The sequence below is a fragment of the Physella acuta genome, unplaced genomic scaffold, assembly GCF_028476545.2.
Source record: "Physella acuta isolate Inbredline_101_S28 unplaced genomic scaffold, ASM2847654v3 ptg001414l, whole genome shotgun sequence".
Classification (NCBI taxonomy): Eukaryota; Metazoa; Mollusca; class Gastropoda; family Physidae; genus Physella; species Physella acuta.
In genome coordinates this window covers 108,394-127,397 of record NW_026732929.1, presented here as the reverse complement: position 1 = coordinate 127,397, position 19,004 = coordinate 108,394, and the positions used below count along the sequence as shown (strand labels likewise).

At 37.1% G+C, this 19,004-nt stretch overlaps 1 protein-coding gene across 6 annotated transcripts in view; it reads left to right on the top strand.

The window, feature by feature from the left end:
• Positions 1 to 19,004, top strand: part of LOC131927533 (acyl-CoA dehydrogenase family member 10) — a 39,243-nt gene that overhangs the window by 13,418 nt on the left and 6,821 nt on the right. For 2 of the 6 annotated variants that reach the window (XM_059283226.1, XM_059283225.1), the window contains exons 19-23: positions 828 to 1,000; positions 1,403 to 1,546; positions 2,665 to 2,742; positions 3,633 to 3,791; positions 4,499 to 4,636. In XM_059283226.1, the coding sequence (XP_059139209.1) occupies positions 828 to 1,000; positions 1,403 to 1,546; positions 2,665 to 2,742; positions 3,633 to 3,785 (548 nt within the window). In that variant the 3' untranslated portion in view covers positions 3,786 to 3,791; positions 4,499 to 4,636. Of the gene's footprint in view, positions 1 to 827; positions 1,001 to 1,402; positions 1,547 to 2,664; positions 2,743 to 3,632; positions 3,792 to 4,498; positions 5,791 to 9,974; positions 10,197 to 10,544; positions 10,640 to 11,368; positions 11,485 to 11,583; positions 11,766 to 12,445; positions 12,597 to 13,150; positions 13,297 to 13,626; positions 13,801 to 15,725; positions 15,957 to 16,455; positions 16,623 to 17,287; positions 17,429 to 17,702; positions 17,841 to 18,417; positions 18,509 to 19,004 lie in introns of those variants that run through there. The other 4 variants (XM_059283230.1, XM_059283227.1, XM_059283224.1 and 1 more) reach the window with 4 other exon arrangements.

Below are 19,004 nucleotides of genomic sequence, written 5' to 3'. Positions count from 1 at the left end.
TTGCCGTGGCTTGTTTATGTTTTCAGTTTAGCACGCATGAGCTTTACTGACCTCAGCACACAAACCCCTTTGGTATAGCAATTGTTGAAGCATGTTGTGTTGTATAGCAATTGTTGAAGCATGTTGTGTGGTATAGCAATTGTTGAAGCATGTTGTGTGGTAAAGCAATTGTTGAAGCATGTTGTGTGGTATAGCAATTGTTGAAGCATGTTGTGTGGTATAGCAATTGTTGAAGCATGTTGTGTGGTAAAGCAATTGTTGAAGCATGTTGTGTGGTAAAGCAATTGTTGAAGCATGTTGTGTGGTATAGCAATTGTTGAAGCATGTTGTGTGGTATAGCAATTGTTGAAGCATGTTGTGTGGTATAGCAATTGTTGAAGCATGTTGTGTGGTATAGCAATTGTTGAAGCATGTTGTGTGGTATAGCAATTGTTGAAACATGTTGTGTGGTATAGCAATTGTTGAAGTATGTTGTGTGGTATAGCAATTGTTGAAGCATGTTGTGTGGTATAGCAATTGTTGAAGCATGTTGTGTGGTAAAGCAATTGTTGAAGCATGTTGTCATGAAGATCTTGAGATCTGACCTTCCAATTCATTAAAGAAGTGAAAACATTTGATAATGGGATTAAAGATACATGCATAAAATTGTAATTATATATCCGGAGGCAGAATTTATATATTATATATGAAAATGTACTTAATCTGTATATTTATCTATTATAACTTCTGTTATAGCTCTCCACTGTCAGGGCCCCACCTCCAAATATTTCAAAAAACTGGTTTTTATATCATGCTTTATCTCACTCTCAAGTTTATCTTAATTACAGAAGGTCACGGTGAGGTCATCTTTGAAAACGTCAAGGTCCCCGTGTCTAACATCCTGCTAGGTGAAGGTCGTGGATTTGAAATAGCTCAAGGTCGCCTGGGTCCAGGTCGCATTCATCACTGCATGCGCCTGATTGGCCACGCTGAGAGAGCCCTGGAACTGATGCTGGATCGTGTAAGGATTTAGAGACCAACTGGCTAGTTTGTTATTATATTATCCTTGTAAAGTCTATCACCATTCAGCTAGAATCTTTCACCTGTACTATAAAACAATCAAAATCTCATGACTAATAAACTTTTTATTATTATCATATTTTTTTAGTTAATTTTTACAATATCATTATAAGATTTTAAACACAACACTTTTCTTATCTAACTCTGTTGTCCATGAAATGTATATTTATAATTACTCCTCCCCCTAGCAAATCAAGGTTCTACTAAATTATTTAAAATGTATTATTTAGAACATTGTTTTTCTAGGTAAACTAACTGTATAAAATTTAAAAATTTTATTATTAAAATTTTAAGTTTACAGCAGTTTAAATATCAAATGATTTTTGTTCACATCCTTTATCAGACGACCAAAAGAGTTGCCTTTGGAAAACCTTTAGCTGCCCAGGGGTCAATACAACAGGATGTGGCCAGGTCTAGACTTGAGATTGAGCAATGTCGTCTTCTGGTGTTGAAAGCTGCTTACATGATGGACCTGTACGGCAACAAGGTTTGTTTCAGTCGTATGGTGTACGTAGTTAGTCATGGTGCCACTACATCATATGTTGAATCTGTACAGCAACAAGGTTTGGTTTAGTCGTATGGTGTACGTAGCTAGTCTTGGTGTCACTACATCATATGTTAGACCTGTACAGCAACAAGGTTGGGTTTAGTCGTATGGTGTACGTAGCTAGTCTTGGTGTCACTACATCATATGTTGAATCTGTACAGCAACAAGGTTGGGTTTAGTCGTATGGTGTACGTAGCTAGTCTTGGTGTCACTACATCATATGTTGGACCTGTACGGCAACAAGGTTGGGTTTAGTCGTATGGTGTACGTAGCTAGTCTTGGTGTCACTACATCATATGTTAGACCTGTACAGCAACAAGGTTTGCTTTAGTTATGATGTACGTAGCTAGTCATGGTGTTACTACATCATATGTTAGACCTGTACGGCAACAAGGTTTGGCTTAGTAGTCATATGGTGTATGTAGTCACTAATTCATGTATGTATGTAGTAGGTGATGGTGTCAGGACATCCTATATGATGGACCTGTATGCTAACTAGATGCGTTTTACTCATGGTGTTACAACATTATTCTGTCTCATGGTGTCACAACATTATTCTGTCTCATGGTGTCACAACATTATTCTGTCTCAGTCTTTGAATAGGTCATAACAGAATTGTTTATAGAAATAAATTTTTTAAAAATACTGTGTCAAAGAAGAGCAGAGACCAAATTACATTATTATGGGAAAGTGTGGCCTAGCGGTAGAATGCTAGACTGCTACCACAAAAATCTTGAGTGTGGATCCCATGTTCGAGATTGTAGGACACCCCTGAGTCCACCCAGCTCTAATGGGTACCTGACTCACTTCAAAGAAATAAAGGCGGCTGGGAATAGTGCTGACCACACTATATCCCCTCATATGCCAAGGTCATTGAAATGGTTGAACCCCACTTCATCTGCCCCGTGTGGTCACAAATGAGAAAAGATGATTAAATCACATTATTATTGTGACCAGGTCTTAACCCTCTAGCATTTTGATTGGTGCTGTTTCTTGTATGATGGATAAATTAAACTCAGTGAGAAACTTAAGCATTATATTTTTTAATGTTTTATTAGGTTGCTGCACCTGAGATAGCAATGATCAAAATAGCTGCACCAAACATGGCATTACGGGTGATTGACAGGGCAATACAGGTGAGACAAATGTGTATGTGAGCTTTATACCTACACAGGTACTCTACAGAAATATTCTGTCTTACTTTCTTGTGCTCTGATGCTGTTAAAAATATTTTTTTTTTAAATTTACCTCCCTCTCCTACCCTAAGAAAATCCTGCCTACTCCACTATATTTATGTATAAATGTTAGGCATTATCCAATTATGAAGATAAATAATTAATTTTTTTTAGATGCAGGCTGGGTTAATGATAAGCTGGTCAAACATTGGTCTTTATTATGTCAACATCTTACCTTTTGTTTTTAGGCCAAATTAAAATAGTACATAAAGATCTCTTGGTACACAAATATCATAAAGTTCTCCTGTCAAGGAATCAATATTTTTAGACCATATTAAAATGGTACACAAATATAAAGATCTCCTTTCAATGAAACAATATTTTTAGACCAAATTAAAATGGTACACAAATAACAAAGATCTCCTGTCCAGGAAACATTTTTAAGCCAAAGAAAATGGTACACAAATATAAAGATCTCTTTTCAACAAAACAATATTTTTAGACCAAATTAAAATGGTACACAAATAACATAAAGATCTTCTGTCCAGGAAACAATATTTTTAAGCCAAATAAAATGGTACACAAATATAAAGATCTCTTTTCAACAAAACAATCTTTTTAGGCCATATTAAAATGGTACACAAATATCATAAAGCTCTCATGTCAAGGAAATAATATTTTTAGGCCAAATTAAAATGGTACATTAATATCTCATGTCAAGGAAACAATATTTTTAGGCCTAATTAAAATGGTATGCGAATATAAATATCTCCTTTCTATGAAAAAAAGTTTGGTCTATGTAGAGCTTCAGTTCTGATGAAGTCATCAGACATGTTGACCTACTTTTACAGGCACATGGTGGTGGGGGTCTGAACCAGGACTTCCCGTTAGCTCAGATGTACGCGTGGGCTCGTGTGTTGAGGTTAGCAGACGGCCCAGATGAGGTGCACCTTCAGAGCTTGGCCAGGTCCATGTATGCCAAAAGTGTCAAAGCGAAGATTTAACTCCAGGTCTGGGCTAATATTTAATGTGACAGCCATGCAATTGTTGCGGTCTTTCCAAACCAATAGCATAGCGGGGTGGGGGGGGGGGGGGCATATGTCCCCGGGCGCCGACCTTAGGGGGCGCCAAAATGGGTTGGAAAAATAAATTGAAAGGTTGAGGGGGGTGGAAATCAAAAGTTTGAGGGGAGGTGCAAATTGAAATCTTGAGGGGGGTGCAAATTGAAATCTTGAGGGGGGGTGCAAATCGGGAAGGGTTGCTATGCCTCTGTTCCAAACAGCTGTAATGTAATAGTCTGTTGCGCCACTAGATAGGGTGACACTATGTGGCATAATCAAAGATTGTCGCTCTCCCACCGCCAAAGAGAGAGAGAGAGTGTATCCGATGTACTTTAACCTATTTTTAGGTCACCTACATTCCGGATGGTATCTCTCTGAACCTAAGGTAAAAAAAGGTATCAAATAAACTGGTAAAAGCAGGCTCTCTCTTTAAAATTAGTAATTTATTTATTTTTATGTCACCCCATTGCTTTGTGTCAGCCTTTGTAACCAGCAACCGCACTTTGTTATACTACTGTTAGCAGTTGTCATAGATCACAAACATCTTGTGTTTCATACTGATTGAAATGTTTAAAACTATTTGGTTTATTTTCAGCTTGTACAACTGACATATTGATACATTATCCTAACAAAGTAATTCTGTTCACCTTTTCTAGGCTCACGGTGGTGCAGGTCTAGACAGTAACCTCCCCTTAGCTCACATGTTTGCTGCCTCCAGAACTCTCAGACTTGCAGATGGTCCAGATGAGGTTCACATGAGAACAGTGGCCAGATTTCAGTATGCCAAAATTATAGGGCCAAAGTTGTAAATATTAACAACTAAAAATATACTTTCCTATTTGTTAATCAGTGGTTGAATATATGTTTTTATTCTGGTATTTTAACTTGTATTTTGCTGTAGTCAGTATTTAAATATAAAAAATTAATTCTTTATTTTTCTAAATGAGATGAAATGTTTTTTTAACATTTAAGTGCACTTACTCTTTAACAGTGTATTTAAAATGTCATTTATTTTGTTCACATTTACTATACTTTGTGATGTGACCCTGGCTGATAGCTCTTTTAGAGTACAAAGGTACAACCTCACACACCCCTCATACTTTCCCTTGTATCACACTATATATGTTTATATGGAACATTGTGGTAGAATGATGGAGCATATGACTGCTTTCCTGAAAGTCTCGAGTTCCAATCCGGGTTTAAATCTACAAATGTCCCTGAGTCCACCTAACTCACATTAGGTTAAGTAAAAGCGGCTGGGCATAGTGCTGACCACAGTATCCCTTCATGTGCCGAGATCACAGAATAGGTGAACTCTACTTCACTCGCCCAGTAGACTGTCAGGTTTGAAAGGTTACTTTATTTTTTATATATATTTACATAAATTTACAATAATCAATGATTAATCCAACTGTACAATTAAAACTGCCACTATTTTTAATTTGTGTCACCCCCTTGGATGGTGTCTCCTGGTGTGGTCTGCACCCCTTGTTGCACCTTGTGCAATCTGCACCCTAGGTGCACCTTGTGCTGTCTGCACCCTATGCTCACACGCCTTCCCATACTTAGCCAACAGACTAGTAAATTATTTCACTAAGTCTACTTGCTTACCCTAGAATATTTATTTCATAGTACTTCAAGTTTAGAACTAAATGTTAAAACTAAAACTGAAGTTTTTTATGCAATGATTTGCTATGTATATGATGCTCATTGGAATATTTAATTCACTTAGATAAGACTGTTATTTCTCATAGATCATTTAATTTAATGTTTCCTGTTTACAAATATAATTGTTAATAATGATTTATGTAACAAAATATCTACAAGTATTTTTGTAGAACAACTATTGTACATAATTCTTGTTCATATGATATATAATGATATACTGCTGTGTTAGATGATTGACCAATGCTAGATGATTTTTGTTATCCCAAGAATAAAGCATTTTCCAATCAAATAATTCTTGTGATTGATTGCTGGATTGTTATTTATTCAGAACCAACCCATGCAAGATGTAGACAGTCTTCCATAAAATGGGCCTATATATGTAGATGGCATGGTCGAATGGTAGAGTGTTCAACTGCTAACCTGAAAGTCTCCAGTTGGGGTTCCTGGTTGGATTTGTAGCATGTCCCTGAGTCTACCTAGCTCTTATGGGTACCTGAATTACGTTGGGAAAGTAAAGGTGGCTGGGCTGAAGTCAAAGAAACAGGTGAACTCTACTTCACCAGCCCGTGGTCCACCAGGTCTGAAAGGGAACTTTATATATATATTTATATATATTTATATATAAATATGCAATAAAAAAGTTGTAGCAGTAAAAGAAAGCAATGTCTAAAATTTCAGCTACAACCAGTTCTACGGGTACTGTATCTGTATCAAAACTCCTTCAAATCTTTTAGAGTCATCTCCCCTAGATAATGAAATAAGACCAAAAAATAAAGAGTGTTTGTAAAAAAAAGTGTATAAACTTACAGATTCAGCCGTTTATATTTATATTGCAAAGATTATGCTCTATACCACCCCTCCCTCTAAATTATAATATACTAAGAAGCTAAATCACTCCATGCCTATAACGAACCCTTCTCTAGAACAGTGTTTCTTCCAGACTTTTTTCTCCGGGGGGGATGGGGGGCACTTGAAATTTTCGGGGGGGGGGGGGGGGCCGGACACTGTTAAAAGTATATATTTTCTATATAAATTATATACATTTCATTTCGTTCGGGGGGGGGGGCGGTAAAAAATTTTCGGGGGGGGCAAAGCCCCCCCCCCCCCCCGAAGAGATGCCTGAAAGAAACTCTGCTCTAGAATAATGCTACATGTTTTAGCGTGTATGTTATTGTGGAGGGGGGTAACTCCAGATAAAAATGTAAAAGTACTTGCTCTAGTTGGCGTGGCGTATGCGCATTTCGGCCAAGTACATTTTGGTAAGCATGACTCGTAACCAGAGTTTCTTCCAGGCATCTTTTCGGACTACCCCCCCCCCCCCCGAACGAAATGGAATTTATATAGAAAATATATACTTTTGACAGTGTCTGCCCCCAGAGGCGTAGCGAGGGGGGGGAGCGGGGGGGGGGGACATATGTCCCCGGGCGCCGACCTTAGGGGGGGGGCGCCAAATTGAAAGTTTGGGGGGGGGTGCAAATGAAAAGTTCGAGGGGGGGGTGCAAATCTAAAGTTTGAGGGGGGGTGCAAATCGAAAATTTGCTCCCGAGGGGGGCGCCAAATTGAAAGTATGTCCCCGGGCGCCGGGAAGGGTCGCTACGCCTCTGTCTGCCCCCCCCCCCCCCCCCCCCCCGAAATTGTTGTCCGCTCCACGAAAATTTCAAGTGCAAGAAAAAAGTCTGGAAGAGACACTGCTCGTAACATTTGAAATGGTAGGCTATTTTTAGAGTTAGATTAAAGTAAAGGTGAATGTCATACATTAGCCCACAGGGTAGATCTCTGTTTCTAGAAACGGCTGTAGACAGAGGCGTAGCGACCCTTCCCGGCGCCCGGGGACAAACTTTCGATTTGCACCCCCCCCCCCCCCTCAAACTTTCAATTTGGCGCCCCCCCCCTAAGGTCGGCGCCCGGGGACATATGCCCCCCGCCCCCCCCCCCTCGCTACGCCTCTGCCTGTAGGCGGACCTTGACTTGAAGTTTAGAAGAATCTCTAAGTCTAATTTAGTTTTAACGTCCTTCAGTATTGTTCTTTTGACAGCCCGAGGCTATACGTATAAGGCATGGGCGCAGGCGGGTTTTTTTTTTTATGGGAGTGGGGAGTAGGTCAAAGTATAGTGCTCTGTGATGTAATAATACACAATTACAATCGCATACCCCACTCCTTTCCCTCTAAAATTACATCAACTGCTTACAGCCCCCCCCCCCCCTCCTTTCAAATTTATGACAGGTTAAGTATTTTATTAAACTTCTCGTTAAAGGAGGAGGTGACACCCTAAGATCCCGCAAAGGACTCGCGAACCAATGGCAACGCCACCGATCTGCAACTCTCTTATCACGGCTGATAGCAGCTGTATCAGCGGTGCAAAGGTGGTAACAATGCACAAGCATATATTTGTATTTTTTATCTCCCATTTTTTTATGTGAGTGCACTTTTTCTAAAGTTTTCTTAACCCTTTCCTCGGCAACATACTTGATACTTTATCCGCAGCGACTGTGTGCATCGCAGTCTGAACAGTGTTTCTTCCAGACTTTTTTCTTCGGGGGGGGGGGGGACGACTTGAAATTTTCGGGGGAGCGGTAGACTTTCTTCGGGGGGGGGGGGGGGGGCGGACACTGTTAAATGTATATATTTTCTATATAAAATCGGGGGTCGGCGTGGTCGAGTCGGTAAAGCTCATGGTTGCTAAACCGAAAAATCTCGAGTTCGAACCCTCGGGCAGATGAGGCTCGTTAGCTGGAAACAGCCACTCTTCTAGGAGAGACAACTCCAAAATTAAACAACTGCTGCCTTGTAGTTTGTTCTTGGTTGGACAAAGGCTATGGAAGCAAATCCAAAAAGAAAAGCAGGCTGAAATCGGAGTCAATGGCCTCAATGGCGCATAACCAGTTGACACGTACCGCTTAATTGTGTTGGAGGCGTGGTCGAGTCGGCAAAAAAACTCATGGTTGATAAATTCGAACAAAGTCTCGAGTTCAAACCCACTGGCAGATAAATCTCGATCCCCTTCAACACTAATAATTAAGAACGAAGAAGAAGAAAAGTATATAAAATCCATTTCGTTCGGGGTGGGGGTAGACTTTTTCTCCGCCCCCCCCCCCCCCCCCCGGAAGTGATGCCTGAAAGAAACTCTTCTGACACTGTTTATAAAAGGGAAAATTATTTACGACTATACTTGGCAATTTCATGGATTACACCCATAGTTAAAGCCTTCTTTTACTACTATAATATTAAATAATTGAGAGGTCTGAGTCTGACATCTGGATACTGGTATTCTACAGAGCCACATTTCTCAATCATGTGGATTTAAGTCCTATTTGGTGTAGGCATCTTCATTGAAGATTCGTAAATTCGTATACAAAATACAAAATGCTCTCAAGATTAGTAAGTCGTTTAGATAATCAGAGTTTCTTCCAGACATCTTTTTGCCCCCCCCCCCCCACCCCGAAGGGAGTCTACCGCCCCCCCCCCCCCCCCGAACGAAATTGAATTTATATAGGAAATATATTTTTTGACAGTGTCCGCCCCCCCCCCCTCCCCCCCCCCCCCCCCCCCCCCGAAAATTTCAAGTGCACCCCCGGAGAAAAAAGTCTGGAAGAAACACTGTAGATAATCATCCCTGGGTTATATTATTTTAATGTAATTAAGTTCTTGGGGAGCACATATTCGTTAAACAAAACATTCAGAAGTATGAGCAGGTTTATTTAGTAGGAGCAGCCCTAACAAATATTAAATGAAAAGCTTTTAAGCCTCCAACGAGAAGCTGTCCGTTGATTTTAGATCAATATTTCGCCTAACAAAACTTCAAAATAAAACAGGTCAGAAAAAAAAGGAAGATGTTATTCAATTGACATTTAATTATTTACTCGTTTAACTAATCTGAATAATGAATGAAATTGGGTAAAAAGAAAAGGAAAAAAAGAATCTAAATTAATAATAGTTAATCCATATTAGGCCAAGTATTATAGTCAACGAGCCGGCCCGCGGCATAACATACGTCGCTATTTAGTTGTTTCTAATTTTCAATAATTCATAATTTGTGAATTCGACAGTACCAACGCTGACACTGAAAATATTTCTTTAAAACACTATAAGTAGCTCGTTAAGGACCATACCCCCCCCCCTTCCTTCCCTCCCCCCCCTCCTCCCCCCCCCCCCCCCCCCCCCTACGTTTAAAATCGTTGGCTCTGCTTGTAAACATTTAGAGTGAACACAGCTCACTAAAACCATGTAGGGGTGGGGAGGTAGGGAGAGCGTTTGCAGCTTGTTTTCTAACGGCTCGAAGAAGAGAATTATATATATAGATTGTTTTTGAAAGGGTTAATAGTTGGCCTTCGTCTTTTCTGGTGTTAGTCTAGATCTAGATTTAGGTCAAAATCTGGATCTATTTCGATTCGAGGTCACACGGGAAATAACTCTATTAGAAGTCTGTGCTCGCGGTTCTGCTGCTTATAAACTTTTTAGGAAGTTTAGGCCAATAATCAGTAGACTTACTGGATATAGAAACTAGATTTTCTAGATCTATTACTTTTAATTAGTATTAGCAGTGTCTGAAGCAGTGAAACCATAAAAAATGATCAGCGCTGATCTTACAGAGCTCATACCTGGCACTAAAAGTGTTCCAAAACATCTTGAACTAAACATAAACAATTTGGAAAATTATTTGAAAACTTTGGGGTTACAAGATGACTGTAAGTCTGGTAAATTTATGTTAAACTTGAAAAAGAGAAACTACTATCACATTTTAATCAATAATCATCATGATACCTAATCAAAATTTCCCCCAAACTTTTATCATATTATTATAAATTCTATTTTGTTTGTTAGGGGTGTTAGAATTTCCCTCCCGAAGAGATGCCTGGATGTAAGGGGTTATCCATACATGACAAAATCAGTGATGTTTGGATCACCTTTAACAAGAAAGTTGTTTACTTTTGTCTCTTAATTCTTTGTATACTTATATTTGTATTTCTCACTTAATCTACCTATTAATATTTCAATAACATTGACACTAAAATGTTTTAAAAATTGTTTGACAGCTCAACCTATAGTGAAGGTATTTGAACATGGTGAGTCTAACCCTACATACTACGTCTCGTATGGAGGGAAGAGAATGGTCTTACGAAAGAAACCGGTACATGCAAAACTATTTGTTATATGTTTTTATTATTTTTAAAAAACTAAATTTGAATTTAGGATTTTTCACCTATAAAGCGGTTTCTGATTTACTTTGAGTGTAAAATTTATGGTTTATTGGTTTATGGTGTGCTGTTCTACATTGCACTGTAGTGAAAATAGAAGTATCCCATGTTTTAATCCATAGTTTAACTTTTTGAATCATGTATCAAAATTTATTTTTTATATAATGCATTCATAATTTCATTTTTTGACCAGCGATCCCTAATGTAACTAGTGGTATGATATATCCATGGGTTTCATTTCTTGAATCTTCCATCCCAAATTTAATTAACTATAGAATCTATTAGATGTTTCATTTTTTTACCACCCATTCCAAATGTAATTACTTGTAGAATGTATCCACAGTTTCATTTTTTCACCATCCACCCCAAAAGTAATTAACTGTAATCAGTAATTAGTCAGCAATTAAATTGTTCAATGTTTCAAATGATCCACCCCATATGTAAAGTAAAGTAAAAGTAAAGTTTCCCTTTCAAACCTGACGGTCTATGGGGCAAGTGACCTCGACGTATGAAGAGATAGTGTGGTCAGCACTATGCCCAGCCGCCTTTACTCTCCCTAACGTGAGTTAGGTACCCATCAGAGTTTGGAGGACTCAGGGACGGTCTAACCCCATATGTAATTAGTTGTAATTAGTCAGTAATTTAATTGTACAATGTCTTAGCCTGGCAAGCTTCTACCTTCTGCTCATGCTGTAGACAGAGAGTTCAAGGTCATGTCTGCTGTGGGCAAGGCTGGAGTTCCTGTCCCAAACATGGTGGCGTACTGTGATGATGATAGGTAGGTAGCAGTAAAACACACATATTCAACCACTATAATTCTAATTTTTTTAATGTGTGACACTGATAAAAACCTTTGTGGTTGTCTCCCTTGGTCCAGTGTGATTGGCACACCCTTCTATTTAATGGACTACATGAGAGGGAGGTTGTTTAAAGACCTGAAGCTTGGGGAAGTGCCACGCAGCTCAAGGCGGGAGATTGTCATGGCCATGGTCAAAGTCCTCAGCCAGATCCATGCTGTGGACATTGACAAAGTCGGCTTGTCTAACTTTGGCAAAAAAGGTATACAAATCTTGCCAATTTTTTTGCCATATAAAACACCTCAACTTAATAGCATATTTTAATTTTAGATTCATAAATAAGATCAGAATAGTGTAATTCTTATGGTAAATTTGGTTTAGGGCCATATAGTTAAGTGCACTATATATTTTAGTTATATATATATATATATATATATATATATATATATATATATATATATATATATATATACCCACACACACACATATATTGCTTACCTAGAACCAGACTGTTTTAACTCCATTTTTTGTTGGTTTTTTTTAGAATTATACACCATTGTGTTCTAAATCCACCAAAGTATCATGTCAAAAAAATGTCATAGCCATATCTCTCGCTATTATTACAAAACAATTTTATTTCACCTAGTCCTTAATATAGAAATGTTAAGAAAACAACTTTTAAGTCTCGTTGTGAACGTTTTTGAAAAGCAGCTTTAGAACAGTCTGGTTCTAGAGAAGTGATATATATATATATATTTGTGTGTTTGTGTATCTATATGTATATTCATGGCACCTGAACCCAAATGACTATTTTCTTTTCTGAGAGAAAATGTAGTTGGACATTGTACAAGTAACAAAGTGATTATATCATTAAGACCAGCCAAAACGATCATATTCGCCCTAACTGACTTAGTGAAGTAAAGAACTTTTCCTTCGTTGCAGGCCAGTTCTGTGAGCGTAACTTCAAGCGCTGGGCCAGCCAGTACAACATGAGTAAAACCCATGAGATCCCTGCCATGACCAAACTGATGGAGTGGCTGCCCAAACACATGCCACAAAATGAGAGAGTTACAGTAGTTCATGGGGATTTCAGGTTGGTCCATTTTTTTCATTTGCTATGGGGGTTTTAGCTTAGTCCAATTCACATTAGCTAGGGGATTTCAGTTTAGTCCTTTTCTTTCATTATTTTAGTGTGATTTCAATTGGCTGTGGGGTTTCAGGTTAGTTCAATTTTTATTAGCTGTTTGGATTTCAGTTAAGTTCAGTACACTTAATAACTGTGATTTTAGGTTAGTCTAGTTCTATTTATTTGATCTAAATTTGTGTAGTTTTATAGATAACTGTAAAACTGTTAATCTCATACTAAGCAGATAAATATGATTAGTTTTAAAATGTAAAAAATCAGTTAATCTTTCCCACAATCTTCATTTTTTTAAAACTGTTTTTGCTTGATGATAAAAATTTTTTTTTTAGTAATTAAGCTTTTTCTAGCTTTAAAACCTTTGTTTCATTAACTACTTTTCACTTTTGAACTACATTGAAATAACTTTTAAGCAATAAACAGTTACGTAACTGAGACAGGTACATACAGTTAAGGTGGAATATTTTATTAGTACTGTACATTTTATCCAATATTTTTTTCCCTAGACTTGACAACATGATATATCACCCTGAGCACAATGATGTGTTGGCGGCCATTGATTGGGAGCTCTCCACCATTGGAGATCCAATCACAGACCTAGCAACATGTGTAGCTGCCTACTACCTCCCAGTCGAGTTCACACACCCTCCAGGTCAAATTTTGTTCATATGAATTTTTACAGGTTTTATAAAAAAGACCTTTAAAAAATTACTATTTAAAATAAAAAGCTGTAATATCACAATCTCTGAGTTGTCCACCCCCCTTGTCATACATCCTCACAAAATTCTGAATTCAGAGTGTCGAGGCATTTATAAATGACTCCTAGATAGTTCCCAGTAATTTAATTCTTTTTATACATTTTTTAAATATAATTTTTTCACTCAGCAAACAATGATAAAACAGGGTGTTGAGTTTGTGCCATTTACCCACCTTTTATTACAATAATATTAATGAAGTGATACAATTTATTCTTATAATTTAGGTCTCAAAGGTGCTGACTTACAAAGTTTGGGAATTCCCACACTAGATGAAATCCTTGCAGAGTATTGTAAACTGAATAATCTACCTTACATTGAAAACTGGGATTTTTATATGGCCTTTGTTTTATTCAGACAAGCTGCTATTTTACAAGGAGTTTATAAGAGATCCCTTTCAGGTAAAACCACCTCTTTTTAAAAAATGGGCGGGGGGGGGGGGGGGGGTTCTATAGTGTCACAAAATACCTTAATAATCAAAGTTTAATAAGGTGTAGCAGTTTACTGGTAGGAAACATAAAACACTAAATGTATATGTTTGTATATATATATATATATATATATATATATATATATATATATATATATATATATATATATATATATATTAGCCGTCAGTACCCGTTACACTTGAATTATAGGCCTATATATTTTTTATGTTACAAATTATATACATTATTAGTCAACACATAACCATATTAAATGTACACACTGATTAAAAGACTTAAATGATTCCGTTAAAAGCCCGGCTTTTCAATGGTATTTATGTTGTTTTTTAAAGAAATTTGTATTAGTTTTGGCCGAGGAAATTGTATAAATTTTAAAAATTACGTCTCGATAAGTAGATATATAGATCTAAATCATATTTTAATGAAATAGTTAATTTCTTCATATTCTAAAATTGGCAGATGACGCCATTGGTTTTGTGTACTTTCCATAGTTCAAACATATGACATGTGACATCATCGATTTCGGCGTTGTTGTCACAAATATAAACACTTTTCCGGTTGTATAATAAAAAGTGTGTTTCTATATTCGAATACACCTTTATTTTCATTTTCCTTCTTTAAATAAAATTTAGTTTATACATTTAAAACATCTACCATATTATTTTCAACAAATGTCTGTATCAAGTTCTCCAAATATCGCTGAAGATACTTATCCCATATCATGTGAAAATATTTTGCGGACAGAGAGAGAGAGAAGTGCGCACATGGGCTTTTATATATTAGGATGGATATATATATATATATATATATATATATATATATATATATATATATATATATATATATATATATAAATTGTCTAATATTCAATAATCAACATATTGTACTGTTGAAAAATAGCCTTGTTAAACACTAAATATTAATATGTTGGTTACTTCCCATATTATATATCTAATTAATCAAGGGAAATAAATATGTAGCTTGGTTCCAACATACACAAATTGAAAAGTAACAAAACAGAAAACATAACTCATTGTTAATTTTTCTACAAATATAACTATTAAAATTCTAAAATGGCTGTTTGTCCACTCTTTATGCTTCGTCAATGTGAGAATTATAATTATTTTAATGTAGTCTGAATTTAAAAAGGTTAGATGTGTTAAATACAGAATTTCTATGAATGTTATAATTTTTAGCACCTTATAATGTGTTTATTTAATATTAGTTGTGTTTTGTACTGAAAATATTTTTTAAATAAATAAGTAAAAAAATTAAATGGATAGTAAGTAGTAACACAATATCTATGAACACATTATTTTAAAACCAGGGCAAGGGAAAAGTCAAGGAAAAGGGGCAAGGGAAAAGTCAAGGAAAAGGGGCAAGGGAAAAGTCGAGTTCATCTGTTTCAATGATCTCGCTATATAGGGTGACAATGTGGTCAGCACTATGCCCAGCTGCCCTTAGTTTCTCTAACATGAGTTAGGTGCCCATCAGAGCTGGGTGGACTTGGGGACTCTGTACTGATTTGAATCTGGATTTGAAGTGCTAGCTACATTTTACTGAAACAAAAGATGATGACATCAACATTGTATGCACTATATGACCAGCTGACTTTGATTTCAGCCGTAGTTAGAGTTTTCCCTCATTGATAGGTTGCTGTCCCCATCTATCAAGCACCTCTGCCCAGGGTTTGAACTCAGGACATTTTGGTTTAGCAACCATCAGTTTTACCAACCCGACCATGCCAACCTTTTTTTTTGTTTTCATTTTGTTTGATTAAGTTTATTTTTATCTTAGTTTTGTCCTCCTCCGAAAAGATAACAGCATAGACTAGTTGAAGATAAGTTTTTATTGAATTATGTTTTTCTCTTCATTAGGTCAATCAAGTTCATCCCAAGGAAAAGTTGTTGGGCTTTTAGCAGAAACCAAAGCCAACATTGGATGGGAGATTGCCTCTAAGAGCAAGCTGACGCCTACAACAAATAACACCAGCGCCTCCAGCCAAATCCAACAAACTCGCAACTTCTCAACCCTGAGGTCAGTAGGACGACAGACCATCATGTCCACTTTAGCTCGACCTCTGTCCTCTGGAGCTCCAGGACAAGTGGGTGAGTGTGTGGGATAGTTAGGATAGTTAAGTGTGGGATAAGTAGGATAATTATGTGTGGAATGCATGTGAGATGTATGTATTATACATAGCAGTGGAAGGTTTACTTGTGATATATTTATATTTGCTTGAGATACTTAAGATATATAAACAGGGAGATTTAGGATATATGTATGGATATGTATTTAGTATGAGATTCTTAGAATATTCATAGGAGGGATTCTTAGATAGTGAGGGTTGTGTATTTAGGATATATGTATGGATATGTATTTAGGATGAGATTCTTAGGATATGCATAGGTGGGATTCTTAGATAAGTAAGGGTTTAGGATATACATGATTTGGATATTTAAGGAATATATTGGTGGAATACGTAGATTATCTTGAGTGAGAATGGTCTGAATTGGAAACATAGCAATGTAACACTTACTTAAACCTCCAAACATTGGACAAAGGTGTCAAAAATTGAAACCCCCTGAACCCCTCACCCCCTACCCCCAGGTCAGATGGCAGTGACAGTCGAGGGTTTGTCCCCAAGGGTGCAGGATCTGCACCGACGTGTGAAACAGTTTGTCCGTGACCTTGTGATGCCGCTGGAGCAGGTACACAGGCACCACATGCAGAGTTCAGACAGGTGGAAAATTCTACCTGAGACAGAAGCTCTGAAGGTATTTCCATCCTTATGTAGTTTCACTCATTTTTTTTTTTAATTTTTTATTTGTTTCAAGCTAATGTGATGGATAGGTAAGTCAAGTTTCCTTTGGGCCTGATGTTCACGATGCCCTACTGAGCTAAATGTTAAAGAAGTGGAGTTACTCTGTAATCTCGGCTTCTTATGGAACATAAAGTAGCAACAAAACTCTGCCATACCTCCCTGCGCTGGTCAAGCCTTCATAGTTCATACCACCTTATGCCTGTGGCCAGTACCTCTTCTCTCATCTCTCTCCACATTCCCAATAGTTTTGTTATCATGACTGCATATACAAAATACACAAATAGACCCACATAATAATCAATGTATTTGTTTCTTTTGAATTGTAAGAACACCAACATACAGAAATATTATTTGCAAACAAAACGTATTATTAAATTATTATTTTTTATTAAGCCATTTACGTATGTATGTGCCAATATTTATTTTTAACCATAATTTATTCACACTCTCCATCGTGTCCATGCCGCATTAAGTTATTAATAAATTTAATAAACATTCATTTACCAGTACTGAGTCTTTAGCCTTTGAATAATATTTACTGATTTTCTAACTGCAGTCTTTTTTTTTTGTGTAAGATACCTTATAATAGTATATTTTAAGCTATCTATCTTGTTCTAGGCTAAAGCGAAGGAACAAGGCCTGTGGAACCTGTTCCTGCCCAAAGAGTCTGACCCAGCAGGAAAGTATGGGGCAGGCTTGACCAACTTGGAGTATGCCTTCCTGTGTGAAGAGATGGGCAATTCCATGCTGGCTCCTGAGGTGTTCTTATTAAATTATCTCCCTTTATTTTATAATTTTTCATTAATTTTTTATTTCCACCCAAACTTTTATTTTTTTTGTTGTAAATTAATTGTCCCCATCCCTCCTTTAATTTTTTTAATTTTTTATTAAAATTAGAATTATAAAAGCTAAGGAACTGTCATCAGATTCTCTTTAAAGTTCAAATGTAGCTATCGTTTTGTAAAATGTATCTATTTCATCACAACATATAGATTTACCATATTCTAATTACCTAACTTACCTGCTCTTCCAGGTGTTTAACTGCAGTGCACCAGACACAGGTAACATGGAGACACTGGTCAGGTACGCAACAGAAGAACAGAAGGAGAAATGGCTGAAGCCACTGCTGGATGGAAAGATTCGCTCTTGTTTTGCTATGACAGAACCAGCCGTAAGTGATGTAGTCTTGTGTTCAAATCCTTGGAGGAACGACATCACCATGTTTGTGATTATAGATTTCAATATTTGTTTACTGTGTTCAAATCTTTAGAGGAACCGACATCACCATGTTTGTGTATTTAGATTTTAATATTTGTTTACTGTGGTCAAATCCATGTTGGAATGGTATTAACGTGTTTGTGGTTGTAGATTTTAGTATGTGTTTACTGTGGTCAAATCCATGTTGGAATGGTATTAACGTGTTTGTGGTTGTAGATTTTAGTATGTGTTTACTGTGGTCAAATCCATGTTGGAATGGTATTAACGTGTTTGTGGTTGTAGATTTTAGTATGTGTTTACTGTGGTCAAATCCTTGTAGGAAGAACAAGCAGATATTGGAAGTGATTATATAACACAGCTGATATAAATATATTGTTCAAAATATCTTGACCCCAGTTGCCATTTATGATCAGATCAAGTACACACAACTAAAGGACTCTGAGAAAAATTATGTGAGGTGATATACCATTAAAGAATGCAATTTTCCTTTAATAGAATGAGATTGATAAATATTTTGTTTACATATCCAGGTGGCTTCATCAGATGCAACAAATATTGAATCATCCATTCGTCGTGAAGGGGATCACTACATAGTCAATGGTCATAAATGGTGGACATCAGGTACAGGGAATTACAGTTGTGTATATATAAATTATTTTGGTTTATGGAGCAGAGGTGGAGAACCACTGTATCATTTGGCCACTCTATCATTTGGTCACTGTATCATTTGGCCACTGTATCAGTTGGCCACTGTATCATTTGGCCACCGTATCAGTTGGCCACTGTATCATTTGGCCACCGTATCATTTGGCCACTGTATCATTTGGCCACTGTATCATTTGGCTACTGTATCATTTGGCCACTGTATCATTTGGTCACTGTATCATTTGGCCACTGTATCATTTGGCCACTGTATCACTTGGCCACTGTATCATTTGGCCACTGTATCATTTGGCCACTATCATTTGGCCACTATCATTTAGCCACTGTATCATTTGGCCACTGTATCATTTGGCCACTATTATTTGGCCACTGTATCATTTGGTCACTGTATCATTTGGCCACTGTATCATTTGGCCACTGTATCATTCGGCCACTGTATCCTTTGGCCACTTTA